This window comes from Cottoperca gobio, chromosome 17 (assembly GCF_900634415.1).
Source record: "Cottoperca gobio chromosome 17, fCotGob3.1, whole genome shotgun sequence".
Lineage (NCBI taxonomy): Eukaryota > Metazoa > Chordata > Actinopteri > Perciformes > Bovichtidae > Cottoperca > Cottoperca gobio.
The window spans coordinates 21,303,970-21,330,813 of NC_041371.1; the positions used below are offsets into that span (position 1 = coordinate 21,303,970).

The following is a 26,844-nucleotide window of genomic DNA, read 5'->3' on the forward strand; positions in this document are numbered from 1 at the left end:
CACAACATATTCATTTAGTTTGGTTCTTTTATGAATTTATGAGTCTACTGAAAATGTGACCATATCTGCTGGGTCAAAAATATACCAATATACATACAGCAACAGGAATTATTAATTTTGGTAATCAAATGATCTTTGTGGTGTGGCCTGTTAACCTCTTGTGAGTGATTATGATTGACTACAGCTGGTGAGCCCATTTAAATAGGCTCATTGGATACAATCATTACTCAGCCACAAATGCTACAATGGGAAAGTCAAAGGAGCTCAGCACGGATCAGAAAAAGTGGATCATTCACTTGAAAGTCACCTTTTCAAAGCAGCTACAGGTCCCAAGATCAACTGTGCAAACAGCATGGCGCAGTTGGGTCACCTCCACGACCAGCAAGCTATCACCTGCTGCTGAGAGAACATTGGTCAGGATGGTCAAGATTCAACCGAGAACCACCAAAAGCATCTGCTGTGAACTAGAAGCTGCTGGAACACAGGTGTCCACAGCCCAGCCTGTTTTACATGGGCATGGTGAAGGAACGGCTAAATCAGGCTAGAATTCAGGTTTTAGAATGGCCTTCACAAAGTCCTGACTTAAACCCATCGACAACATGTGCACAGTAATGAAGAAACAAGTTCATGTCAGAAAGCCAACAAATGTCTCTTAACTGCACCGATTCTGTGGAGGATTCAACCAGAAGCTTGTGGATGGCGACCAAAAGCACCTAATTGAGGTGAAAATGCCCAACGGACATGTAACCAAATATTAGCATTGCTCTATGTAAGTTTTTCACCCAGCAGATTTGGTCTTATTTTCAGTAGAGCCATAAAACATTTTTGTGAAATAACTAAACTTCAATTTGTTGTTGTGACAGAATGATGTGCTCCAATCACCATCACAGAAAAATAAGAGTTGTACAAATGATTGGAAACTCAAGACTGCCATGACATACATGTTCTTTACAAGTGTATATAAACTTTTGACCACAACTGTACATACTAGGGCTGAACAAATAATCAGAAATGTATCAGAATAGCAATATGGACTAGTGCAATATCCAAATTGCAGGAGGTGCAATATTTATTAAAAGGCATTCGTGTCAAAAGTACATTCTGAATGAGGTGCTGCAAATGTCTGAGCCTACAAATCCTCTTCTACAGAGAAAGGGTCTTTGTTTGGAACTTGTAAATATAACCCATAGTCATTTTAATCTATTTTTTAATGAACATGATGCATTCCTTTGAATATCTCATAATCAATCAAAAATAATCGCAATTACATTGTTTTCTAAATTGTTCAGCCTTCATACATTAATGCATACACACAGCCTGGGAAGCCAGCCTATGTTCACACAGAACACACGGCAAACAACGTTGAGGTACAGGAGAAGAAAAAGTCCCCTTCACAACTCTGGAAGTTGCTCTGTACAACCAGGGGGATGACGGCCAATGTTGGAAGTGTCTCTGCTGGAAACAGGAGGAGGGAACAGCTGAGACTATGTGCTCTTGTGCTGCTGGTGGAGGAGCGGGGGATGAATCCAGACATGTAGGATGGTTAACGGTCAGGAGATCAGATTTCAGCTGCACAACATCATAAGAGAACATAAGTGTTCAGTGAACAATGTGAAGTCTGGACGTGCACTGCTGTCCTTGTCTGATGAAACTTCAGTTGTTGTTGAGGAGCACTTCTTTTCTTCACACTATTTCCAAGTTGAGAGCAGCTTCAATCTGACTCCTGGGTTGTGGAGTTATTCAGGAGCAGAGTTCTTGTCCCTTCTTCCCGGTCCTCCAGGGTGATGAATGGCTGTCACACAACAGACTTATGCCACCAGATCAAAGTCGTCCCTCTGCAGAAGAAAAACACAATAGTTGTATATCTTCATTTTGCTTTAGCACCGCAAAATTGTCAATTTCACTTGTCATGACTCATCACACGAACATGGACATTTGAATTCAAACCGTTACAGTGAAAATATGAAGACAGAAAACAGAATATTTTCCATCCGTTTTTTAAAAACTGTGATAAATTCAAATCTGAAGGCCTTTGATCTACCGCAACTTTAACTTTAAGTAATGGACAGCCCGTTGAGGAGCTACGGTCTGCAGGACTCGGAGCGTGTCTACGATGCGTCAGAGGTTTCCTCTCAGTGGAGTGAGTGCGTGCAGGATCTGGAAATCCCACGTTCAGTCTCACTTCCTTGGCAGAAAAGTTCCCAGACTTAAAGCTTTGGCGTTACCGTCCCTGGTACAGTAATTACAGTCTCCAGTGTCGCAGCAGAGTGCCGCGAGTTCAGCCTTCAGAACTAGATTCAAGCGGCTACGAGCTGTCGCCTGAGGCAAAAACTCATTTTGTAAAATTGTATGCATCATATGTGCGTGTTGACATTAAAGTGACTCCACGGTCTCTGTTCATCTTGCTTCTCCATGCCCTTATAAATGTCTAATCTATAACATTCTTCTGTATATTAATTATAAAGAAATTAAAGACTGAATGAATAAGTATTAAATGCTATTAAAAAGGTCCAATTATCATTAACAAAATGTTAATTAAAATGACGGGACATTTTCCAACAGCGGTGCCTCTGGAAGGCACAAAGCATCATAAGGGACACAGCCACCCAGCAGACTGTTCTCCCTGTTACCGTCAGGCAGACAATACAGGAGCCCGGCTGCACCTCCAGACTCAGGGACAGTTTTTATCACCAAGCCATCAGGCTTCTCAACCTCCAGACCCACAGACACTTGCTGTCTGCACTAAATAAATATTATTATTTATTGTACTGCACAACCCACCTTTCTTCTTCTTCATATATGTACATAAGTTTTTTTAAATTATTATTATTGTTTAACTCAATTGTATACAGTACTTATTTTAAAATATTTCATTTATATACATTTTAATTGCGCTGACATCTCTCTCGCACACATTTCATTGTACTGTTGACTTTGTGTTAACTTGCATATGACAAATAAAACTTGAAACGGACAATAACAAGAATTTTTAGGACCCTGTCCGTCAAAAAGATGCTGAAAACTCACCTCGTCATTATAATTCAGGACATGCTGCTTGATCTTGGAGGAATCCACCCAAGTGACAAAATCTTCCATATTTCTGTAAAAAGTAAAAGTGTCAATATTTGATCGCTCGAGATGCTTTTTCACATGCGTCTATACTGCCAGCTTTGGTTTGTGCAGAATAGACAGTTTGTGTGAAATACCTCTGCTGCATAAAGTGGTTCAAAACTTATGAGAAGACTAAACAAAATGTTGGACACTGACCTTGTGATGAGAAATGCTGGATCTGTGACAATCTCCGGGCCAACACGCACATCTGAGACGGAGTCAAGGTCAACACAGCAAAACTATTTCTACCCCTGGACGTAGACTAAACTAACTAATCTCTCAAAGGAAATTCAAGACATAAAACTTCACTCTCAAAAGTAAACTCTTGTATGACTGCAGTGATGAAGGATACGTCCCTGTTCGATGAAGGTGATGGCGGTCTTCATGTTCTGAGCCATACGCAGGTTCAGCATGATGCTGGGCAGTCTCCTCCTGCAGGAGTCACACAGGTGGATCGAATGACAGAAAACAGACGCGTGATATATATGATCGAATCCAAGGACTCAATTACAGTTTAATATGTTTGTAGGATTTACCTGCAGAAGGAAGAAGCTGTGACTTTCTCTGTGAGGGACAGATTCTGTTTGGTGGGCAGGAGACCGATACTGTACCTTGTGTGAAGAAACAGTGAAATGATCAGTGGGATTCAGTGATTCTAAACGCATAAAGCAAGACTGTCCGAAGCAAAGGAAATAAAACACCACTGTAAGTCAGAAGAGGAGCCATGAAGGGAGTTCAGTTTAAGGCTGATTTATAGGTGTACGTCGATGCCCACACAAGCGGTCGACGCTGTTGTGTGATGAAGGTTACCATGATGATGTATCGTGGTTAAAAGAGAGCCACCTTTGTCATACAGGATTCAATTAAGCGTAAAGTGAGCTGGATAACTCACTTGCTCTCGCTCAGTGATACATGCCCCCCAGGTGTTGACTAAAAGTTATTAGATAGATGATTCTGTCAAGGTGAACAATATCACAAGGAGAAACTCACAGTTTTTCCAGTAGTCGATGTGAGCTCTGAGCTCTGAAGCCATCTTTCTCATCCAGGTCTCGGACTTTCTGTACGAGATCTCTGATGTTACGACTCAGCTTGTTGTACCTGAGACACAGGAGAATAAAACATTATTAATATAAAACACTATATATATATATATATATATATATATATATATATATATATATAGTGAGAGAGATAATTAATTTCATTCAATATTTAAAATGTGTGGTTCAATCAAATAATCAGGATTATTGTCAAACACAAATATAGAAGACAAAAAATGACAATGGAAATACTTAAAAATAGGTTCACTGTAACTGTTGAAAAGGGAAAGAGCTAGGAAAGAATGTGCAATGTTTAGTGGGGGATGTAAAAGGATTCACTTATTATCATTAATTGTATAGGCTACAATTAAAATAAAGGTCCAATACTCTGACGAAGTTTAAAACGGTCTTTAGGCTCTGATATCTAACGTTAGTATTTGGCAAGATGCATGTAGTGTAGCTAATATTGTAGCGAGCCTAATTTCGACCTAAGCCTTTTGAAAGTAGACTTCAGCATCGGACACATTCTTTTGACTAAATATTAAAACGTTAAACGTGTTTTTCATCGTAATTTGGCGAAATAATGTAGGCTTAAACACAGCAGAACTATCCACACAGACGCTGTTGCTTACTTCATGTAGTCCTCCCTTTTTTCAATGCGATACTTCCGCAGCACTTTGACCTCGTGCAGGTTGTTGTCCACCTCCCAGTTGATGAAGTCAACCTTCTTCAACAACTTCTGTTCATGGTGCTTTAATTTACGAACCATTTTAACGCCTTTCGCTGGCTGAATACAATTTATTTACAAGACAAGACAGGCTCCTTTCCATGCAGGATGAAGAGGACACACAGGAAGCACGTGTTGCTCTTCTTCTTCTTCTTCTGCGACCGTATGAAGTCGAACGCCAAGTGAACGTGGGCCACAGCGCCACCTACCGCTGCACAGCGTTTACCGTCTCTGCCTTCAAACTCGTGCGCTAACACGTTTCTCCTTTAATAGAAACATTACAGTAACTCTGTATGTACTGTGCCGCCCCCCGATAAGATACAAGGCAGTAAACTAATATATAATAAACAATAATTCCTGTGAGTTTGTCTTACATCATTATCATAGTTTCCAAAATAACAAAACAAAGAGGTTTAAGTCAAACACAAATGCAGTGTTAATACTTACGGAACTTAATACATACTGACAGCTAGACATTTTCATTTAACTTCCTATTATAGTAGAAAGTTAAACATTTTTGTAAGCTATTTTTAATTAAGATGCCACACTGCTGTTGGAGTTACACGGTAAAAGGTAGGAGAAAAAAAGCAGGATTTGGCGCCTGTTTATTTAGATTTGTGGACATGAAATGTACCCAGAATGATCTGCAGCTGAATTACATGAGAACGTTCACCTACACTGAACCTCAATGTGCACATGTGTGCTCCATCTGTAGCGTAGAAATCCTCCCACAGGTACGTTGTTACACCCTCTGTCAGTTTGCTTTCTTCTCTTAATTCCCAGCAGATTTCAGTTAAATTTGGTGGAAGGCTGGTAAACCTTGTTTAGATATTAGCTGTAAGTAAGGATTTATTTAGTTTCCATATGGTAGATAAGGATTAATTTGAATATTATAAGTTTCTCATTTTGTGCATTATGGTGGACACTATAGTAATTACTTTTTTCTCCAGTAGGAGTCACCAGATGTTTAGACTATGTGGTCATGTCGATTTTCTTGTGTTCAGCTGAGAGAGGGGGAGACTCAGTCCTGGCTGTGTGTAGGCTGCTCAGGGTATACAGCAACATATCCCCACTTACCGCTGTGAGAGTTTTCTGTTTGGTCGGGTTAACTTTATGAATGTTATAACACGTGTATAGGGCAGTAAAGAGGAGAAGACTGCGTCTGCACTCTTTCATCGCGTCCTCAGGTAAGATAGTTTGATGGAGAGTTTGTGAGGGAGGGGCGAGGGACTCTTTCAGACATGGAGGGGAGAAGTTAGTGGGGGGGAGGGGGGGCGGTTCTCGGAGTAGTTCCCCAGCTTTATTACCTGCTTTCTGGTGAACTCGTATTCCCCAAAATGTGGTGGAAATGTCTTAATTTATGTAAAAGACAACACAAAATTTAAGCGCTAAATGATTAACTTTTCTCATTGAATGTTATCCCTGCTGCTGAGTTAGCATACATGTACTCATTATTTACTCTTCTATACTCTTTTGAAATGTTGTTTGAGGAAGTAACATATCTGTGAATACATACATGTAGCATGAAAACATGTTGTAATACATAATTACATTAACGATAATAAAATCATAATTTAATGAGAATAAATTGAGAATATTTAAAGAAATACATACATTATCCCACACATTATATATATATATATATATATATATATATATATATATATATATATATATATATATATATATATATATATATATATATATATTATAATTACGGCCTTCCTGTCAAGACCCCTTCAGAGACTCTCCCTCCTACTTTGACGGATCTACATCCTGATGATGTGATGTTCAATATTGATTTAGTTCAACTCCCAATAAAACAAACATAAAGAATAAACATAAAGAATGCCCAATCAGCTCTGCTCCTATTCATGGGAATGTCCTTGGTTCAGTTATTTGATTGATTGATTATTTCCAACATGATACCAAGATGTTAGAAGACAAAGAAAACACAACGAAGCACAAGACATTCAAAGTAAAAAGACGAAACAAAAACAATCCTGGAGTCAAAAACACATCTCCGCAATTTAAGAAAAGTAAAAATAACTCCCACAACAAAAAACAAGGACGGCTAAAATAACGATGTCGATAATATTGTACAGATGACGTTGTTCTACTCTGAGCTGTACTGGCAGCACTCCTACCTTTCTGAATTCCTCACTGAGTTTGAGGGGATGCATCTATCTTAAGGAATATTTGCAGTTTCCGTGACAGTTTTCAGGCCGTTGAGCTTGACTGTGTTTTCTGATTCAATTTCCTCTGGATTGTGATTGTGTGTGTACATACAGGCGTCTGGCACAGAGCCCAGTGTTAGAGTCTCTGTTACACACACAAAGAAAATATTTTCATGTTTGTGTGTTTCATGTTGATGGGACTGTTAGAACTTTTAGAGGAATGGGCTCGATTCTTCAATACAGCACGAAGAGAATAAAACTTGTCTTGACTGTTGAAGCCAGTCTTTCCCAAAGTTAGGGTCAAATGCATAACAATGATATGATATGTGAGTTTATTTTCATAATTAAAATAGAAGAGCGTTACAGCTTCTCTGTCCTCATTTTTCAATACAAGTTTGTTATGAGTTGGTGTGAAAGTTAAAATTACACTCAGCAAATTAAGTTATTGCTGTGATGTACTTTTATAATGAAATAAATACATTTCATATACATTTTAAATGTATGGTTTGCTGTGTTCTTTATGTTATGGCACTTCATGATGTATTTCTGTATGTTTGTAAGTTTGGGAACCCCTGGTCTAAGCTGTCAATATGGACGACAAGAGATAACTGCTATTATTTTACTGCTCTATGTACGGGCTCCTGTGCTCAGGCACAGACAGTCTTTCTGTGTTTTTTGGCGTCATTTATTCACCTCGTTTTTGTATTATTATTATTATCCTGAAATGTTATGTTTAAATACTTGCTAACTTAAATAAATGCTAACTTTTGGTGAGAAATCTACTGACACAAAAAGACAAAGTTAGTAAATAAACACGCACAAGCTCTCAAAATTGACCAGTGCATGAAAAAATGATGTTTTTTGCCTGCAGTGTCTCGCCTTAAATATTCAATAATCCTCCAGCTGTCTCAAGTACATTTTGGCAAACAGTTTTATAACAAGGTGCAAAGAGCCTTGCATGGCTGGAAACTGAAAATGAAGGTCGCTAGTGTTCTTAAAATGTGCGTTGAGAGAGAGAGGAGAGTTTGTTGGGTGTGACACACACACACACACACACACACACACACACACACACACACACACACACACACACTGACACACACCCACTCTGACACACACACACACACACACACACTGACACACAAACAGAGAGGGATTGTGCAGCTGTGCCCCTCTGCTCAGCAGAGCTGCTGCATAAGGAGGTCAGTGTGTTGAACACACCACACCTCTTGCTCTGTCAACACTTCTTTGGCCTTCGTGGTTAGAAAATCAGTAAAAGTGAAATTTACACATTCACTCTCCCGTGTAGTTTATACCAAATAACAATAGTTTGTTTCAGGTGCTTGAAACAAGAGATGTAACTGTAGGATTATGACCACACGATTGTGTGAAGGCCGTACTGATACATGGCGCTGGTGGTAGCAGGGGCTGGTTATACACTGGTGCAGACATCCCACCTAAACCATTCCCACTCTTCAGTTGTACTTTATAAAAAACAGCCAATGTTCCTCCCATCGCTTCCTGCAGGCTGTAGCAGACTGACTCAAGAATGAACACTGCTGCAGAAGTTTATTATGATTTTCCTCTTATATACTGCTTTCTGCGCACAATATTTGTTTAATTGTGTGGCATGTGGATGAGGTGACGAAAAGAAGTGAAAGTGGCTGTTCAGAGAACATCAGTCAGGAAATGTGAGGCAAAAGATGGAAGAATGTTCATCTGCAAGCCTCCAGGACTCCCAAGATGCATTACTGGTAATAATGATCTCATTCCTCCCAACATAACCAGTAATGCATGACAGGTTATGAATAACAAGACACACTTAAACGCTCGACAGCGTGTTTTGTCTCAGGCGAGATGAGATACAAACTGCTGTAGTAGAAAATGACATCAAACTTGTTGACTGCTAAAGCCTTGACATCTTGTGACTGTGTGTGTGTGTGTGTGTGTGTGTGTGTGTGTGTGTGTGTGTGTGTGTGTGTGTGTGTCTGTGTGTGTGTGTGTCTGTGTGTCTGTGTGTGTGTAAATGTACCAAAAATTAGCATTAGGTAATGCCATATTTGGATATTTATACATAACATTCAGAAAGATTGTAAAAGTAAACAACTGGGAAATGTTCATTTGACCCTGTTCACCCGTAGTGTCTCCTCTAAAGTAAAAGTACAAATACAACAGTGTAGAAATACTACATTATAAATAAAAGTCCTGCATTCAACATCCTACTTAAGATAAAGGTCTTAATTTGTAAAATGTGTTCAAAGCCTTTAACAAAACATGTGTTCTACAGAAAATAGTCCCTGTGAGGGATGTATTACGCTATTACATTATTTTATATTTTATGTTTTTTGCTTGTAAACTAGTGGTGCTGTTCACCTTTAGCTTCACCTGGGATACATTCACCAACCCCTCCTTCCTGAGTCTGCACTTTGTTTCTCTTGGTGGATGACAGATGTACATACAACGTACAGAGAACATGACAGCTGTTTCAAACCTTCTTCCCTGTAAATGAAATGTATATTTTCCCTTGTCCCTGTCATTCTTCTTTCTGGTCTGATCTTTGTTTTGCTGCAGTAAATGCCCTGCACTGCCTCAGGCTGGACTTTCTGTTTAACGGGCCTTTAACTACTGACCAGCATTCCTGATGTTCTACACTCACTCTCTCCTCTCGGACCCCCCCCCCCTCAGGATTTATATTGTTTTGTTTTGTGCTTTCAGGCTCCCTCCATAGTTTGTACTTAATTTTGTGATATTATACATAAATTTCCCAAAGCAGAAGTTGGTTTCTTGCTTAAGGACACTCCATTAGTCCCTGCGATGGGTAGGAGCTGTAGGGGTATGCCTTATTTCTCTGACTGAACCAGACTCATTCATTCGTTCTCTCTTTTTTTCTTTCCGTCCACCCCAAAGATTTCTTTCTTGTCTGCTGCCTCGAGCACAGACTCCTCAACGATGGTGTTGTCCTCGCCACACTCCCCCAGACTCAAGTATCTGTCTCTGGGGGTGCTGGTGTTGCAGACCACCTCGCTGGTGCTCACCATGCGCTACTCCCGCACCCTGAAGGAAGACGGTCCCCGCTACCTGGCCTCCTCTGCCGTGGTGTCGGCCGAGGTGCTGAAGATCCTCGCCTGCACCCTCCTCGTCTTCATGGAGAACAGTAAGTAAGGGTGGGATGAGAATAAGCGTTTTCTCTCTTTTTTCTTTTTTCCTCCAATCTTTAAACAGCTAACTGTCAGATCCTCTCTTTGTCTCTTCACTCCATGGGTGGTCCATGGATTAAACTACTGGCAACACTCTTTCTCTGCCAGACTTCAGTGTGCGCCTGCTGAAGGAGGAGATTGTGAACAAGCCCCTGGAGACCATGAAGTTGGCCATTCCTGCAGGGATCTACACACTGCAGAACAATCTGCTCTATGTTGCCTTATCCAACCTGGACGCAGCCACCTATCAGGTAACCCATGAATGTGTGTGTGTGTGTGTGTGTGTGTGATTTCTGTATGGTTTGGCCTCACTGTGTAGCCATGCATTTACAGAGCTTGTTATGTGTCAGAGGTTCTTTTTAACCTCTTCTGCTCCCCCATTACCTACCATGCACCCATCTTTGTCTTTTTCAGGGGGGACAGGGGATCTTTAGGGGGATATAGCAGGTCAACAGTATATGCCACATATAAGTGGTGTACATTATCTGAAAGCTGGGGACATGAAAATTAATTATCAACACTGTGGGTCAAGTTTTTCCAGTCATAAATCTGTAATAAACATTGTGTTTCGGTTAGGCACGTATTCAAATGTTATAAGTTTAGAGTACATAAGTTCTGAGAACATTATGATGAAAGTATATGATGGCCATCCCCATGCTCTATTATGTCTTATGAGTTGTTGCAGCTATTTTGGGGTTCATACTATTAAAACATTTTTGCCACTCAAGAATAGTTTTTTTTTTTTTAAATCCTTCAAAATACGACATTAAGACACCAAGACCTTGAGGAACACCATAGAAAAATCCGTGCTGTGATTTGGCATGAAAGCGTTCAACATTAGGAGCATTTCTGCAGATTGCATTTTGTTTTAGCAATTGGATGACGAGCATTTCTGTTCTGGAAACTTCTCAGAAAACTGTTATTGTTCATATACCTAGAGGGATATACATCCCCTGAATGCCCTAGGTCTATAGTTCATGGTTGTTAAGTTTCATAAGGTTGTGATTATCCTAGAGGTCACAACAGGTCATTTTATACAGTGAAGTCAAATATTCATAAAATGGTGTCACAACATGAAAACAGCATGTTTTTTTTGCCCCAAACGACATGGGATTATTATTGTTATTATTATTAGCGTGCATGTATGTAAAGGAGAAACTGGTGGGTATCCATGGAAGCTTTTTTCGTTCAGATATCTTGAGGTTAGGTTAGGTTATCTTGAAGTCAAGGAACCCCTCTGAATATGGCCATGCCATACATTTACAAAACCTCCTTTCAAACAAACAAATATAAATATGGTTTCGGAGCAATGGGCTTTTGGAGTAATGGGTGTTTGTTTTTGCGGTAACGGGCTGTCGAACAAATGGGCTTTTGGTCCAATGGGACATTTTTCGGACTATTGGAGTTTCAGAATAATGTACTTTTGAAACAAAGCATAGCACCGTTCTCACAGCTGAAACTACATGAACACTATTAGTGTTCTCAACTTCTCATTTCAAAAATGCATCCTCATGAGTTCCATTCAAGGGCAGTGAAACTTCCCATGTCCTGACTCCCTTTCTTAGCCTCCCTATAGCTCAGTGCTTTTACCCATAAACTGAGGGTTTCTGTAATATTAGCCGAATGGATTTCTACTTCTGTATAGGACATCTGAGCGCTGCAGATTCTAACAAAGATGAAATATTAAGATAATATTTGGTCAGCATTACACAACTACAGCTCCCATGAAGCGGTGAAGTCAGTTTACCAATGGCTACAATTGATGGGATGTATCCCATTTTTTTCTTGTTTAAAATTAGGTGGGGCATTGTTCTACGCAGTACAGTAGTAGATACCAATTTATCTTAAAGTATGGAGAGTAAACTTAACGTTTCAGACTTTCAGAGAGAAAGAAACCCTGTATGACATGACAGGCTGGAACTAACTGAGCAGGACTGGCAGAGCTTTAGCCCTCCGTGTGACTTTTGCTTAGTTTGATGTAACTCATGTTCTCCTGTTATACTTACATACCCCACCTTACTTTCTGTTTAAGTGGTGTGTTTGTGTTGTCCTCCACAAAGGTCACATACCAGTTGAAGATCCTCACCACAGCACTGTTTTCTGTCTCCATGCTGGGGAAGAGGTTAGGCTTCTACCAGTGGCTTTCCCTGCTCGTCCTCATGGCTGGAGTCACTCTAGTGCAGGTACAAGCAGACGCTGCATCTGCAAAGTTCCTGAGCAATTTACTAAATGACAGATTTAAAGTACTCTGCCTGTTTAACCTCCACAGTGGCCCACAGAATCTGAAGGTGACTCTGAGCAGAAGATCCTGACTGCAGGCTCCCAGTTTGTGGGACTGATGGCTGTGCTGATGGCCTGTGTGTCTAGTGGCTTCGCTGGAGTTTACTTTGAGAAAATCCTGAAGGAAACAAAGCAGAGTGTGTGGGTCCGTAACATACAGCTGGGTGAGTAACTATAGCCTCTGGTTGTTGCGTAATGAGAGAGACAAATATGTGTCAATTTACATTACCTTACATTTATTCAGCTGAAGCTTTCATCCAAAGCTACTTACAATGACTGCGTTCAACTATGTGGTACAACCCGTAAAAAAGATTTGTAGAGTTTCTGCTGCTTTTTAGAACAAGATTTAGGTTTAGGTTAAAATAACTATGGAAGTAGCGTTACTTGAGTTCGGAAGTCACGTAACAAAAAGTAAATGTTGACTTCTGTTTTCACACAACAAGAACAGCGGTCTCCTGGGTAAAAGTCTGCTGCTTTTGGACCCACCTAGCCACCCTATCCTCCCTACATGCACCTTTTCACTCTTTATACTACGTGACCTGTCCTGACCCGCGATTACGTGGCTTACAGACACATTGGTTATTTACAAATTATAGTTCATAACTTTGTTATATAAGTACGAACAGTGTATAAGAATAGCCTGCCCTCTCACACTCTCACAAACGTTAACTGATATAAGGTTTCATCATTTTCCAAATCATTTCCTAATTGTAGCTCACTGCCTGAGTAATATAGCCTCTGAAATGTCATCCCCCACATTTAACTGAGAAGTTTAAGTTTTGGCAACCTGGCAACCCAAAAGTTGGTCTTCTTCATGGGTTATTACTGACCTATTAAGAGTTAACGAATGGTTTATTAACATAATGTCTTCTGAGGCTCTGGATATTAAAGGTTTTCAAATGTGAGGAAATGATGATGTCATCAGGGTTAGCATTTGATTTGATTAAGACACAAATTTGATTAGAAAATGGTAATAATGCTGTCTGCATACAAAAAGGAGCTAAGCTCTTCCAGGTCACTGTAATCTACTGACAAAGGCACACTGCCACATTTATATCTTTAAAGATATGGAGGTGTTGCTGCAGACAAAAGTAAAGGCACAAAAGTTTTTATAATAACCATACCATGGTCGAACCATACACCCCAGCACGTTCACTTCGCTCTGCATCGGCCAATCGGCTCGCTGCTCCCTCACCTTGAGTGTGACTCAGATTCTCCTCAAACAAAACCGCCTGTTTGCTATCCAGGTTCCAAAATGGTGGAACGAGCTCCCTATTGATGTCAGGTCAGCAGACAGTCTTCACACCTTCCGTTGCAGAGTGAAAACTCACCTGTTTCGACAGCACCTTGGCCAATAACAAAAGAAAATCTTATTTCTGTACGTAACACAGCTAATGGTTGAGTTTATATTCCAGGTTAACAGCTGTGGCCTTCTGCAGATAATAAGAGCCACGTTACGTTACAAGAGTGATCCCATTGTGCTTTGCTCAAGGCTGATTCAAGGGGGTTGTTGCTTTTCTCCATGCCAGACATATCAATTACTTTACAGCTATAAAGGTGGCAGGGGATTGTGCCAGCGATAGGCGTGTCAATGAAACTGGGGTTCTGTTACATTAAAGCTCATTGGCATAATATTATTTCTGCGTTACTAGATTACAAGAGAAGATATAACTTTCACATGGCTGGTATTAGATTGCTTACTCAAGCTGTTAGTGGGCACTCATCACTAGAAGATTGCAAAATATGGAAAACAAAACCAATATAATAGTTAACTTTCTCTCAAAACTTGAAGTTGTAAATTACAATATTAATAAGGGAATTTGGGGAAATTATAAATAATAAGAGCATCTTTTACAATATATTGTGTGTATGTATGACATGATAGGATGATGAGGCATCTGATTTTCCGTTTGAAAGATGTTCTGAAAAAAACTAAAATAAATTAGATTTTAGTATTTGTTAATTTCTGCTTATTTCACCAAAAGCTGTCTCTCTCTCCAGCGACACACTTGCTAAGATGACTTGTCAATTGACCCTTATATTCTCATATATATTGTAAAAGTGTTCTTTGTTCACAAAATGCTGGGACAGAACAACCAAAGTGTTCAGAACAGCAGAGGGCAGGAGGTTCAAAGATTACAGACTCTGTCTTCATCTTTCATCTTTCCTTCCTTCTATTGAAACTTCTCTCAATTCAATGAGTATTGTAGTATTGTGTGTGTGTGTGTGTGTGTGTGTGTGTGTGTGTGTGTGTGTGTGTGTGTGTGTGTGTGTGTGTGTGTGTGAGTGTGTGTGTGTGTGTGTGTGTGTGTGTTAAATCTAATTTAATCGTGGTATAAAGCATGTTAAACCAAACTTTGAAAAAAAAAAATTACATTTACGCCTCTCTATAAACGTCAGTTTAGATGTACTCTAAACCTAGATTAAATGTTATACTGTTACACCAAAACTCAAATTTAAAATGTGATCCAGTATTAACTTTCATAATACGGGACATTGATAATCAAGTCCCCTCGAAGAAAGTTAAGGGACAGACTCAACCCAATCGAGTTTTATGATATACAGTATATATATATATATTTTAATTATCTTTGTTTCAGAAATCAGAAATCCTTTATTTGTCCCACGACGGGGAAATTTACGTTGTTACAGCAAAGAGAGTAAAGTGACAAGTAACAATTAAATAGAATAAAAATACAGTAACAGTAATATAAGTAATATAAGTACAGTCATTGGAAAAAAATGTGTAGGAGTGAATATTGCACATGACAGTGTAATTGCAAAAGTTATAAAAAGTGATAATTGCACACTGTTGGAATTCTTCGTGTGCAAACACGTGACAAAACTGTGTGACGTATGCGTGCGACGCCATGTTGGTTGGTATACAAATCAACAATGGCGTCTAAAGCGAACAACAACAACAATACAACTCCGACTTCTTCAAAGTATTGTGACTCTCTGGAGTCCTCTGCAAAGGCAGGATTCAGAGAAAAAGTCCAAATTTGCGGCCGTGACCCGTACACGCTAAAGCCGTCGGATTATATTGAGGATTTAGATTCATTACCGCCGATTGAATATCCTGATATTGTGAACTACCTTGTGCTTCAAACGTCGTGGGCAACCAACGCACAAATGAAGGCATACAAGAGCTTTCCTAGAGGTGGTGATTGTACATTCCAGTCAATCCTTTTAAACTGTCTGCAAATCTATTATTTGGCCATAATGCTTCTTTAAGTTTTTCTCAGAGGAGCAATTAGAGCTTCCCTGCCGACCCATGATGACTAACGTTAGGCTAACTAACTGACTTTTTAGCTAACTAGTTAGCTAGCAAACAATGTTACATTTTGTTAAAGCAACATTATGTAAGATTTGGTATTTTCTCCATAAACCAAGGTGTGACGTGCGGTGACTACATCCACTTCTTATATACGTAAGTGCAATAAACTCACCTCTCTTTCTCTCCTTTTCTCCTCCAGGTTTGTTTGGCTTTGTGTTTGGCTTCATAGGAATGATAGTTTATGACGGCCAGAGTGTGAGCCAGTCAGGAATGTTTGAGGGCTACAACACCATCACCTGCACAGTTGTTGCCTTACAGGTCTATCAATACGTTTCTCTTCATTCTGACATTTGTCAAATTGTCATCAAAATGCATTTTGTGTACACGCACCAGATTTGTCTTCATGTTTAGTATGTTGGTCTGAGTACTTTCAAACTCTCTGTGTACAGGCTCTGGGCGGGTTGGTCATAGCAGTGGTCATTAAATATGCAGACAACATCCTCAAAGGATTCGCCACCTCTCTGTCCATCATCATGTCCACACTCATTTCTTATTTCTTGATGGAAGACTTTAGCCCTACAAGGTAAACACATGCATGCTCATGCACTCTCCCTCAAGGCTCAATTTTAATTTGTGAATAATTATTCATAACTAAGCCATGCTAGCGGCGTGTGTTTAAGGAAAGCAATGTCAGGCTGTCAGTTGAAATATCCAACTATTATATATAATCTATTAAATTAATTGCCATGACATTTATTACAGACATTTGTGGTTCTCAGGTGATGTATCCTACATACTTTAATGATCCCCTAATATTTCCGCTAGCACCACTTTGATGTTTTGTAGTTTTGACTAAAATATCTCAACAACTATCAGATGGTTTTCCATGAAGTTTTGTACAGACGGCATGACCAACCCTACTCTGCCACTGATTGGATAGTAGTCGTTGACATCGTAGGTTGGTTAGGGTTATGCATGAGCAGTGAGATTACTTAAGGTGAGGGTAATTGTAATGGTAAGAGGCAGAGTGGGGCAAGTCCTGCCTTTGCTGTCATTTGGCATAATAATTTGCTGTGTGTGTGTTTGTTGCAGGGAGATTGTGTATTTTCGGAGCAGTTGGCCTTCAGAGTAATGTTTTTTTTTTCTCTGGGTCATGGGCTGTCGGACAAATGGGTTTTTGCTCCAATGGAACTTTTTTCAGACTATTGGGTTAACAGAACAATGGGCCTGGCATGGCACCAGATGCAAAAAATGGCAAACATTATACCTGCTAAACATCATGACATTTAGACTATGTAAACTTTCATGATGTGCATTGGAATCTAAAAGGATCTGACTGTGAGAATATAGTTTACAAAATTAATGTGTATTTGCTTTTAATAGGATTGAACTAGCACTGGTCTACTGATCTCCCCCAAATGGAGTTTTTCTCTCTACCCATTGCCAGACTTCACTCCTTCGTCTTTTGAACTTCATGCCGTCCGTGGTTCTTTGGGGGAGTTTTTGGAGGAATTGGACGTTCTCCTCTCTAACATCCCTGAAAATGGCCCTCCGCTTGTTCTCGCAGGTTCGCCAGTCCCCTCCAGCTCCCTGGTTGGATGACTCAGTGCGTGCTGACAGAACCATCCTACAGGCAGCAGAACGAAAATGGTTGAAAACACCCTGACAACCTCCCTACTTTTCAAACTCGGCTCTCTATCTTTCTCTTCCTCTATATCTAAAGCAAAAAGCCTTTTTTTCCTATCTAAAATTCAAACCTCCTTCTCCAACCCCAAAAAATAATTCTCTATATCCTCCACCATCCTCGATCCCCCCAGTCCTCCACCTCCTTCTTCCCTTCTACCATGCCACTTTGTCATCTACCCTAACCCTAACCATAAAAAAATAGATGACATACACTCTTCCTTTTCCATCTTACCGACTGACATCGACTGTTCACCATCCACATCACTTCCCCCCTCTCTCAGAATGAAGTTCTAACTCTTGTTACCTCTGCCCGCCCTATCACCTGCCCTCTGGACCCTATCCCCTCTTACCTTTTTCAGTCTATCTCTCCTGACCGTCTTCCTTTTCTCACCCATCAACGCTTCCTTAACAACTGGTTGCTTTCCAAACAATCTTAAAGTGGCAAGAGTGAACCCTCTCCTAAAGAAACCCACAATCGATCCTTCTGAAGTGAACAACTACAGACCTGTCTCTCTTCTTCCATTTCTTTCCAAAATACTTGAGCGTTTGGTCTTCAATCAACTCTCGTATTACCTACACCAGAACAACCCTCCTGATCCGCACCAATCTGGTTTTAAGGCAGGCTACTCAACTGAGACTGTCCCCTCGCTTTCACCGAGGAACTTCACACTGCTAGAGCAGCCTCCCTCTCCTCTGTTGTCATCCTTCTGGACCTTTCTGCTGCTTTTGAGACAGTGAACCACCAGATCCTCCTTCATACCCTCCAAGAACTGGAAGTCTCAGGCTCTTCTCTCTCCCTGCTCAAACCCTACCTACAGTGTCCCTCGTCAACTCACCACTGGGGTTCCTCAGGGCTCCGTCCTGGATCCCCTCCTCTTTTCTTTGTACACCAATTCACTTGTCTTTGTCATTCACTCTCATGGCTTCTCCTACCACTGCTATGCAGTTGAAACTCAACTGATTCTGTCTTTTCCCAGGTCTGAAACCCAGGTGGAGGCATGTATCTCTGCTTGTTTGGCTGACATATCTCACTGGATCCGCACATCACTTATAACTCAACCTTGACAAGACCAAACTGCTTTTCCTTCCGGGGAAGCGCTCTCCCATCCAAGACCTTACCATCAACATCGGCACCTCGGTTGTTTCCCCGACTCGGACTGCAAGGAATCTGGGTGTAGCACTTGATAACCAACTATCCTTCACTGTCACCATCGTTGCAACAGCCCGCTCCTGCAGATACACACTTTACAATATCAGGAGGATACGTCCCAGACTGACCCAGAAGGCAGCACAGGTTCTGGTCCAGGCTCTTGTCATCTCACAACTTGATTACTGCAACTCCCTCCTGGCTGGACTGCCTACATGTGCCGTCCGACCTCAACAGCTCATTCAGAATGCAGCAGCTCGACTGGTCTTTAACCTACCCAAGTTCTCCCACACTACACCACTCCTCCGCTCCCTTCACTGGTTACCAGTAGCTTCCCGAATCTGCTTCAAGACTCTGGTGCTGGCCTACCGTGCTGTGAATGGATCAGCCCCTTCCTACATCCAGGCCATGGTCAAACCATACACCCCAGCTCGATCACTTAGCTCTGCATCGACCAATAGGCTCGCTATTCCTTCACTGCGAGTGGGACCCAGATTCCCCTCAGTTAAAGTCCGCCTGTTTGGTATCCTGGCTCCAAAATGGTAGAACGACCTCCCCATTGATATCAGGTCAGCAGAAAGTCTTCACACCTTCCGTCGCAGACTGAAAACCCATCTGTTTCAACAGCACCTTGACCAATAACAAAACACTTATTTCTGTATGTAACTAGCTAATGGTTGAGTTTATATTCTATCGTTCCTTTATGTTGTACTTACATTGGCTCGGCTTGTTTGAAGCTAATGTTCTTGCAAGATTCTTATTGTTCAGAGTTGTATCCTCATGATTGTTTGCACTTATTGTAAGTCGCTTTGGACAAAAGCATCAGCTAAATGTAATGTAATGTAAGCAGTGTCATTGTTAACATGTTAGCATGCTGAAGTTAGTATTTAGCTCAAGTACAGCATCGAGGAGCCGCTAGCATGGCTGTAAACTTGTTTATATGACATGAGCTGAGCACACAATTGTTTGTTTTTTATATTCACTATTAATTCTTATTTATTTTTCTCTCTATTGTTTCCTGTTTGCACCTTTCTCTCAGTTTATTTTTCCTAGGGGCAATGCTGGTTATTGCTGCCACATTTCTGTACAGCAACGAGCACAAACCCGCCAGTGGTGGCGCCATCAAAGTTTGAAGTGCGCTACCTGATAGAAGTGACATCTGAAACCCAACATAGACTGAGCAGGACTCTATAAACTGTGACATTGATTTTGGCGTATGGAAATGAATAAAGCGGGAAAATATGGAAGTGATAAAGCAACTACAGCTGGAGGCTGTTGAGGCTGAATGTTCCCCATCTCTTCTCTAGGAAAATGCTGCTTTGTACAAAAGATAATATGATAATAATATGAAATACATTAGTTTTTTCTTATAACATACTAACAGGACTAGGCCTACATTGTGGCATTAAAACTCATATACTACATGCAATTATGTAATTTAATTACGAAATAAATGTAATTGTAATCAAAATATGTATTAAATTACAGTGATTTTTCAAAATGTTGGTGATTACAAAGGGGTTACATCCTAATAATATATTATTTTTGGTAAAAAGCTTATATGTAGAATATAACATTCATTCAGTTGCTCTGTACCAATCTTAATTTAAGTTATATTGAAGAACTTTACACTTTTTAAGTTAGAAAGTAATCAGTGTTGTTCTGAGGTTTACACTGCCTGGTTTCTGTGGGTTTTTAGGACTTTTCATCTTTATTGCCCGGTTTAAAACATTCTTTAGAAAAGTAATCAAATGTAATAAATGACCAAGTAATTTAAATAGTTAAATTACTTATTACATCTTTAACAGGGTAACTATAAATATGTAATCTAATACATTCCAAAAGTCATCTTCCCCACAGTGTGTATGACAGAATTATCCCATAGAAATTTACTGTAAATGCAATTTACAGGGATTACAGAGATTATGATTAAACCATGACTTTATGGAATGGTTGATATTTTTAACAGATAATTTATAGTTGTATTTACTGTAAATGTATTTATATGTTATGTGGTATGGGGAATAGGGTGTATTTACTAAACAAAAAGCGTATTCATGGTGCTGAGAGTGCCTGCCTCGACAGAGCTTCCATCTAGTGGTGGAATGAGGAGCAAACTTGCTGCAAAGAGGAGGGGTTATCTTTGGTCAAAGATGCTGAATGTCCTTTTTTATATGAGATGAGATAGGGTATGGCTATGATATGGATGCTTCGACCTTGCTGCTCAAAGTCTTATTATTTATATCGAAAGCACCCATTCTACTGTTAATTAAGTGCAAAATAAGGGTCTTTATGTAAGAACAAATGAATAAATTAAGCCATCTTTTTTTGCTGAAACCACCAGCTCTGCCTTGATCTTTTTTTCTTACTTCAAAGTGAAATGAATGGATACATTGACGCTGTCAGTGTGTATGTTTGTGCGCCCTCTCTCCCGCACACACTAATGCACACACAGAGCTAGGCACACCCATGAATATTTTGAACTGTTTTTTTCTTTAGCTCCAGTTGCAGTACGCTCAGAAAAACCAAACCAGTCTCTATAGCAACAGATGGCAGAATGAGCTGCGGTGCCGCGACAAATGTAGACACACTGAATTAATATAACCTATTTTAACCTCTTTTAGTATTTTACAATTACAACTTTTATTGAACAATGACCCTGACAAATAAAAAAGAGATTGAGGCAGATGAACAAAAATACACATCTTTCCTATTTTGCCAGTTTTTCTCCCTGTTTACAGTCACAGATAATCTTTGCATAGTTGTGGATGTCAGAGCAAATGAGTATATTTGGATGGAAATTGTGTGTGTGAGATGAGGTGGACAGACTGGGGAGAAAAGGAGCGGACAGATTGGGAAGGTGAGGCGTGAACCTGAAGAGAAGCACAGATGGAGGATGAGTCATGTGACTCCTGTGTGGAGAGGCAGGCAGGGCCTTGGACTGAGCCCAGGATGAGCCACTGGACAGACCACAGCCATGACACATGAAAGCTTGACTATCTGTAGGCGCTTCTGCAAAATAATACCATATGAGAAGAAGCTGGGATATGACCTCATACAGACCAGTGTTAAATACCGGTACTAAGTCAATCATTTTCAAAATGCAGTCTGGTTTAATTCCACACCAAGGAAACTATTTAGAGTACCTTTAGATTCCCTGATAGTAGGACAATGTATGTAACTTGGTAGTGCAACATGGCCTGATTAGAGCCACATCAAATCTTCCTTAAAAGGGACAGTTCACCCCATAATCATCCCAATCATTACCTGTAGAACTATTTAATAATGTAGATAGTTGTGTTGTGAGCTGCAGAGTGTTGGAGATATCAGCTGTAGAGATGTCTGTCTTCGCTCTAATATAATGGAACTATATGCTCTCTGCTTGTGGAGCTCAAAGAGCCAAAAAATACATTTAACTCAACAGCAGATTCTCTTTCCAGAAATCATGACCCCTTTCTAATGTTACAGCTCAGCCGAGGAGGAAGCCATTAATGTTTACATCTCGTGCTGTCACAAGCCTCTCGTCCATGAGTACATGTACACTTCCTGCTGCACGGTGATACGGCTGGTGAGTGTAGTTCTGTAGAAAGAAAATAGTTCCTACATGAACCTGCTCACAACCAGCTCTGTGGATTATCTTGTGTAACCAGGTCATGGTTTCTGGAAACTTTACTGTTGAGTTTCTAAAATGTATTTGTTGGCTCTTTGAGCTCCACAAGCAGAGAGCATCTAGTTCCATTATATTAGAGAGAAGATGGACCTCTACAGCTGATATCTCCAACACTCTGCACCTCACAACAAACTATCTACATTAATAAATAGTTCTACAGGTAAGAGGGGAAATGTGTAGTTTTGATTTTGGGGTGAACTGTCCTTTAAGGAAGATTACAATTCTATCACCCTTTTCAATTTGTTGTATGGCACCATTACAAGTAATTTACACCACACTTAATGAAAGCAGAGCTTACATTATGTATTTCCTGTGGTAACAGGTCCAGCTCCTCTCTCTGATAGTTTATCACCCAGCTGAATAAAATATCATCTGCACAACAGAAACGAGGGAGTTGAAAATATGTTGGTGCATAAGTTTGGTGTATTAGCAAAACTCCAGTGAAAACTCCAGCAGATTTTTCTTCCAGACTTTTATACAAGGTGGGTGCTCATAATACAATCTGATTGATGCATGAGTTAATCTTAACCTAAAAAGATTCATATAATACTTTGTCTCTTTTAAATTCTCTGAATACATCCTTTAACTCTGGTACTGAGTGTGCTGAAGGCCTTTGTTGGCACTGACGAGGTTTAACCAGCCCGCAAGGTTTGTTTTTTTTGGCTGACTTTTCAATCAAAATGTCTTCAGGTATCAAGGTATACAAAACAAATGCTATGCTTAAACTTCTCAAGGACAGTGTCTTGTCTCTCTCACTCTCTCATGCAATAAGATCTACATTAGGATGCAGGATGCAGTTCTCGTTGTGGTCTAATAACTCTGTGATACGTCTAAAAACAGCGTTCCTTCTTCGCTAAAAAGCAGGCAGAACTCTTTAAATGCAGTCCAAAACTTGTCGCGGGCCAAAAAAGCCTTGATGCAACCAGGGCTCTTGACACTAGTCTGTTGTCGACTTCTGTTGTGACACCGTGCTGTCAGATCCTAGATGAAACATCCACTCAGGCTTGTCATCAGGGTCCACTTAAATCTTTCAGCGATTATGAGCCACTGGCATCTCGAGCGCAGGGAAACCATCAGTTCTCTCTTCCCTGATAGGCTTCATGACTTCATCACCTTTACGGCAAGAGGGAACAATTATACTTTTGTCTGTGCAACCATTTGACCCTCTTATTTTGGTGGTATGACCACTAGTGGCGCCCCTCTCCGTGGCCTCCACATTAGCACTTGGGCATCGTTGGCATTCGGCCTCCCCAGTGCGTTGGGAGGGATGGGCTCCTGGTAGTTGAGGATGTGTGGTTGCTCCTGGTAGGGACGACCCACCAATGAGGCCCGAGAGCCCAGAGGCATGTCAGGGTCCACAGCAATGTCCACACGCATCCGCCACCGCACCGTCTGCAACACAATTCGCTCCTGGAGGAGAGGGGCGTAATGTTAAGGGGAGACATGACAAGTAAATAGGTTAAGAAATATAACTAGCTGATATTACCATGAAACTTCCCCAGTTCATTACTAACATTGAGACAATTCATTTTTGTATCACAAGTTTTCTGAAATGTTAAGATTTGAAATGCAAATTAGGCATTATCTTGTTAAAAATGTGCTAATTTGCATACATTTCCAGAACAGAAATCTGAACATTGGATAAAGCCAGGTTCAGATTTTGATTTTACAGAGAAAAGTGTGGATATTGCTTTGTATCACTCAATCAATTAGAAAACACTGACAACAGCCATAAAAGAAAAATCCATTTCCATTATAAATCAGGCTATGAATGGATGGAGGCTGAGAAATGTATGTATGTATGTATGTATGTATGTATGTATGTATGTATGTATGTATGTATGTATGTATGTATGTATGTATGTATGTATGTATGTATGTATGTATCATACATTTTGCAAGACACTACAGATGAATAGGGTAAAAACAAAATCACAAATAGATATCACCATGAAACTTCCCCAGTTTTACAAGTTTTCTGAAATGTTATGTTTAAATATGCAAATGAGGTATTTTCTAATGCTAACTTCTGGTGAGAAATCTACTGACACAAAAAGACTGTTAGTAATAAAACACCTAAATGTGTATTTTTGATGTTTTCTTTCCTCTTGTCTGAAAGAAGAAGTTATAGGAGCTAGCCCAAACACTCAAAAGTGAAGTTTGACGTTTTTGCCTGTAGTGTTTCTGTAGATATGGTATACAGTATATGTGTATGCAGAGCGCTGTCTATTTTAAGCATAGGAAGAGTGTTTTGTTTAAGCCTAAATTGATTGTGTATTATGTGCTTTCCTGCTAATAGACATGCAGTTAATGTGCATCCTAATACATCATGTATTACTTTGGCTTAGTTAAATATTATTTTTATAATAAGAGTTTAGTTAAAATACAGAATTTTAACACTACTTTTTTGTCCATAGATACAATCTTCTGCTCTTAACTCATTAACCAACGCTAGGAAAAGCATGCCTCACAAACTTCTCTATAATAACATAAAAGAATATAACTCTTCCAGAAAGACATGAATGCTGTGAATATTGTGGTTCACATTTTGAGCTAGACTGATTCCTAATGGGCCTTTGAAGGGGCTTTATTCAGCAGAGTTGAAGCCTCTGATGAGGTACTTTGTAACGTTACACCAGAAAGGAAACGTTGCATCAGTCAGTCTGTGTGTGTAATGCAAGAGAAGCCAGTGTTCTTCATATAAATAACAATCTGCAAAATAACACAACATTATTAAGAAGTGAGTTTAAAGCATGTGGGAACAAACTGTTTTATCTCCAATGTCGGGCTGCTCTACGTGTTTTTGTCTTACCTTGGTGATGGAGTTCATGGCCACCAGCCAGGTGATGAAGCTCTGGTCCCTGGTGATGTGGGTCAGCATGGGCGTGTTGCTGTTGCTGATGGGCACTGCCCAGGTCACGCTGGGGTAGAAGTTGTCGTTCATGCTGACCGTCAGACGGGACGGTTTGGACGTGGGTCCGGTCAGGGTGACTGTCTCAGTGGTGTTGCCGTACCAGGGGTAGCTGACGCCGTCTGAGTCGCTGATAGCCTTCACCCGACCCTCTCGCAGCTCAGGTAACTCCCAGCTGGACCTGCGATGGGGGACGGAAGAGGACAGAGTGAGAGGATAAGAAACAGTGGCGGGTGCAGGGTTGTGTAGGAGAGGTGTGCACATCCAAACACTTTACCAACCTTAACACACACACTGAGTTCATTCAGTAGAAAAAGGTTGTTGCTATACACTTACATGCCAATATCACCATAGGTGTTGTAGAATTCCATCTGGGTACAAGCCTGGATCCAGCCCACAACCCAGGTTTCATTGCGGGGCACTGGCGGCATCACAACTCCTGCTGAGGCCCTGAAGTAAGGCGTCTTGTAGCGGAGAACAATCGGTGAGTTCTCCTCGATGATGGTGGGACACTGGTCAATAGAGGCTGACACTTCGTACACCACAATGTTCTCCCGTCTGATGCGGGGCTTGCATGCGATGCTCTGAATACAGCCCATAGTGCAGGCGACAAGCAAAATGAGCAAAACCAGAGAAGAAGGGAGCAAATGATACCTGGCCAGTATGCACATCGGTCCCCTGCGGGGTCCACCCTTGCCTGAAGAGCAGATCTTTTACTTGAGCATCATTACTGACTGGTTGGGAAGGGGGGAAAAAGGAGATAAAAAGATGGGGAGTATCACAGTCACCATTCATCAACCATACAAGCGTCCACCGTCATATTTTCAGGATGATATGGAGGTGAGAGCCCAGTGGGGCCTGGGGGGGAAGTATCACAGATCTCCGCAGCCTCCTCCCCCCGGTCTGCCTGCTGACTGCCGCACTGCCCTTGGCGCTCGTCCCCAGAAACTGCAATCCGGCCTCCCCTGGGCTGCTGCTGCTTCTCCGCCGTGCGTCCGGAGGCTCCTCTATTCCTTGTCGAGTCCACACGTCCGGCTCTACGTCGGTGCCCCTTGATCCTGCTGCTCTGCTCCCGGCTCTGCGCTGTCATGTCAAGTGGCGACAGGGCAGCCAGGTGCGTCAGAGGAGGGGGGCTGGATGCCTTTTGTTTGCTTGGCTTTTCCTGTATTAGCCCTACATTCGCGCGGCGCCCTCAAAAGACAAAATCGGGCTCTTCATCACCTTGACCTACATGAAAAGAAGCTTCGTCAAATGAGCAATGATGTGTCTCATAAAGGCGAGACAGTGGGGCTATAGCAGGCTATTTTAATGTTTTCCTCGCAATGTGCTTCCATTCTTGGGGATGCATGAATGGTGCATCATGAATGGAGGCAGCGAGGCAGCATAAACGTGCATAAAGCACTCACTATACCCGGACGCTCGAGCGTCCCTCGGTGAGTCGTCTCATCGTTAAGTGTCCTCGAGCTGGTGAGCATCGCGGACCGGAGAGCATCCTTTCCCAGCCGTCTTGTTCAGTTTGGAGGTGCTGATGCTAGAGAGGCAGGGAGGGGCGTCACCCGACCTCTGCATTGAAAAAAAAAAACAAGTGCAGGGGGCGGGGCTACAGGCCTGCATCACTCCA

The 26,844-nt window shown here is 41.0% G+C and overlaps 3 protein-coding genes across 5 annotated transcripts; 1 reads left to right on the forward strand and 2 right to left on the reverse strand.

The window, feature by feature from the left end:
- Positions 1–1,335: 1,335 nt before the first annotated feature.
- imp3 (IMP U3 small nucleolar ribonucleoprotein 3) lies at positions 1,336–5,104 on the reverse strand. Its single transcript, XM_029452892.1, has 7 exons — positions 4,784–5,104; positions 4,102–4,209; positions 3,648–3,722; positions 3,464–3,543; positions 3,268–3,319; positions 3,028–3,100; positions 1,336–1,835 (listed from the first exon to the last, which is right to left on the reverse strand). Exons 1-7 carry the CDS (start codon positions 4,918–4,920, stop codon positions 1,809–1,811), a joined length of 552 nt encoding a protein of 183 aa, XP_029308752.1. The 5' UTR covers positions 4,921–5,104; the 3' UTR covers positions 1,336–1,808.
- Positions 5,105–5,936: 832 nt separating this feature from the next.
- slc35a3b (solute carrier family 35 member A3b) lies at positions 5,937–20,961 on the forward strand. Of its 2 annotated transcripts, XM_029453695.1 has the most exons (8): positions 5,937–6,065; positions 9,963–10,209; positions 10,361–10,503; positions 12,313–12,435; positions 12,522–12,696; positions 16,009–16,127; positions 16,259–16,392; positions 19,682–20,961. In XM_029453695.1, exons 2-8 carry the CDS (start codon positions 10,005–10,007, stop codon positions 19,773–19,775), a joined length of 993 nt encoding a protein of 330 aa, XP_029309555.1. In that variant the 5' UTR covers positions 5,937–6,065; positions 9,963–10,004; the 3' UTR covers positions 19,776–20,961. The 2 variants fall into 2 exon arrangements, with proteins under 2 accessions (XP_029309555.1, XP_029309556.1); XM_029453696.1 differs by lacking the exons at positions 16,009–16,127; positions 16,259–16,392 and having other exon boundaries at positions 19,682–19,732.
- A 302-nt stretch (positions 20,962–21,263) lies between these two features.
- fam78ba (family with sequence similarity 78 member Ba) lies at positions 21,264–26,760 on the reverse strand. 2 transcript variants are annotated; one of them, XM_029452649.1, is made up of 4 exons: positions 26,635–26,732; positions 25,560–26,450; positions 25,125–25,404; positions 21,264–23,722 (listed from the first exon to the last, which is right to left on the reverse strand). In XM_029452649.1, the coding sequence occupies exons 2-4, from the start codon at positions 25,892–25,894 to the stop codon at positions 23,480–23,482; spliced, it is 858 nt and encodes a 285-aa protein (XP_029308509.1). In that variant the 5' UTR covers positions 25,895–26,450; positions 26,635–26,732; the 3' UTR covers positions 21,264–23,479. The 2 variants fall into 2 exon arrangements, with proteins under 2 accessions (XP_029308509.1, XP_029308508.1); XM_029452648.1 differs by having other exon boundaries at positions 25,560–26,760.
- Between the last annotated feature and the right edge of the window lie 84 nt (positions 26,761–26,844).

What these genes read in the sequence shown, in the direction of transcription:
- imp3 (XM_029452892.1), bottom strand. Translation starts at nt 4,920, where the DNA reads ATGGTTCGTAAATTAAAGCACCATGAACAGAAGTTGTTGAAGAAGGTT. An exon ending in ACAGCTTCTTCCTTCTGCAG is followed by an intron (nt 3,544 to 3,647) that starts GTAAATCCTACA and finishes TGACTCCTGCAG; the next exon opens with GAGGAGACTGCCCAGCATCA. An exon ending in CCAGCATTTCTCATCACAAG is followed by an intron (nt 3,101 to 3,267) that starts GTCAGTGTCCAA and finishes TACTTTTTACAG; the next exon opens with AAATATGGAAGATTTTGTCA.
- slc35a3b (XM_029453695.1), top strand. Translation starts at nt 10,005, where the DNA reads ATGGTGTTGTCCTCGCCACACTCCCCCAGACTCAAGTATCTGTCTCTG. An exon ending in CTGGAGTCACTCTAGTGCAG is followed by an intron (nt 12,436 to 12,521) that starts GTACAAGCAGAC and finishes TAACCTCCACAG; the next exon opens with TGGCCCACAGAATCTGAAGG. An exon ending in GAAGACTTTAGCCCTACAAG is followed by an intron (nt 16,393 to 19,681) that starts GTAAACACATGC and finishes CCTTTCTCTCAG; the next exon opens with TTTATTTTTCCTAGGGGCAA.
- fam78ba (XM_029452648.1), bottom strand. Translation starts at nt 25,894, where the DNA reads ATGTGCATACTGGCCAGGTATCATTTGCTCCCTTCTTCTCTGGTTTTG. An exon ending in ACCTATGGTGATATTGGCAT is followed by an intron (nt 25,405 to 25,559) that starts GTAAGTGTATAG and finishes CCCCCATCGCAG; the next exon opens with GTCCAGCTGGGAGTTACCTG. An exon ending in CCATGAACTCCATCACCAAG is followed by an intron (nt 23,723 to 25,124) that starts GTAAGACAAAAA and finishes CCTCTCCTCCAG; the next exon opens with GAGCGAATTGTGTTGCAGAC.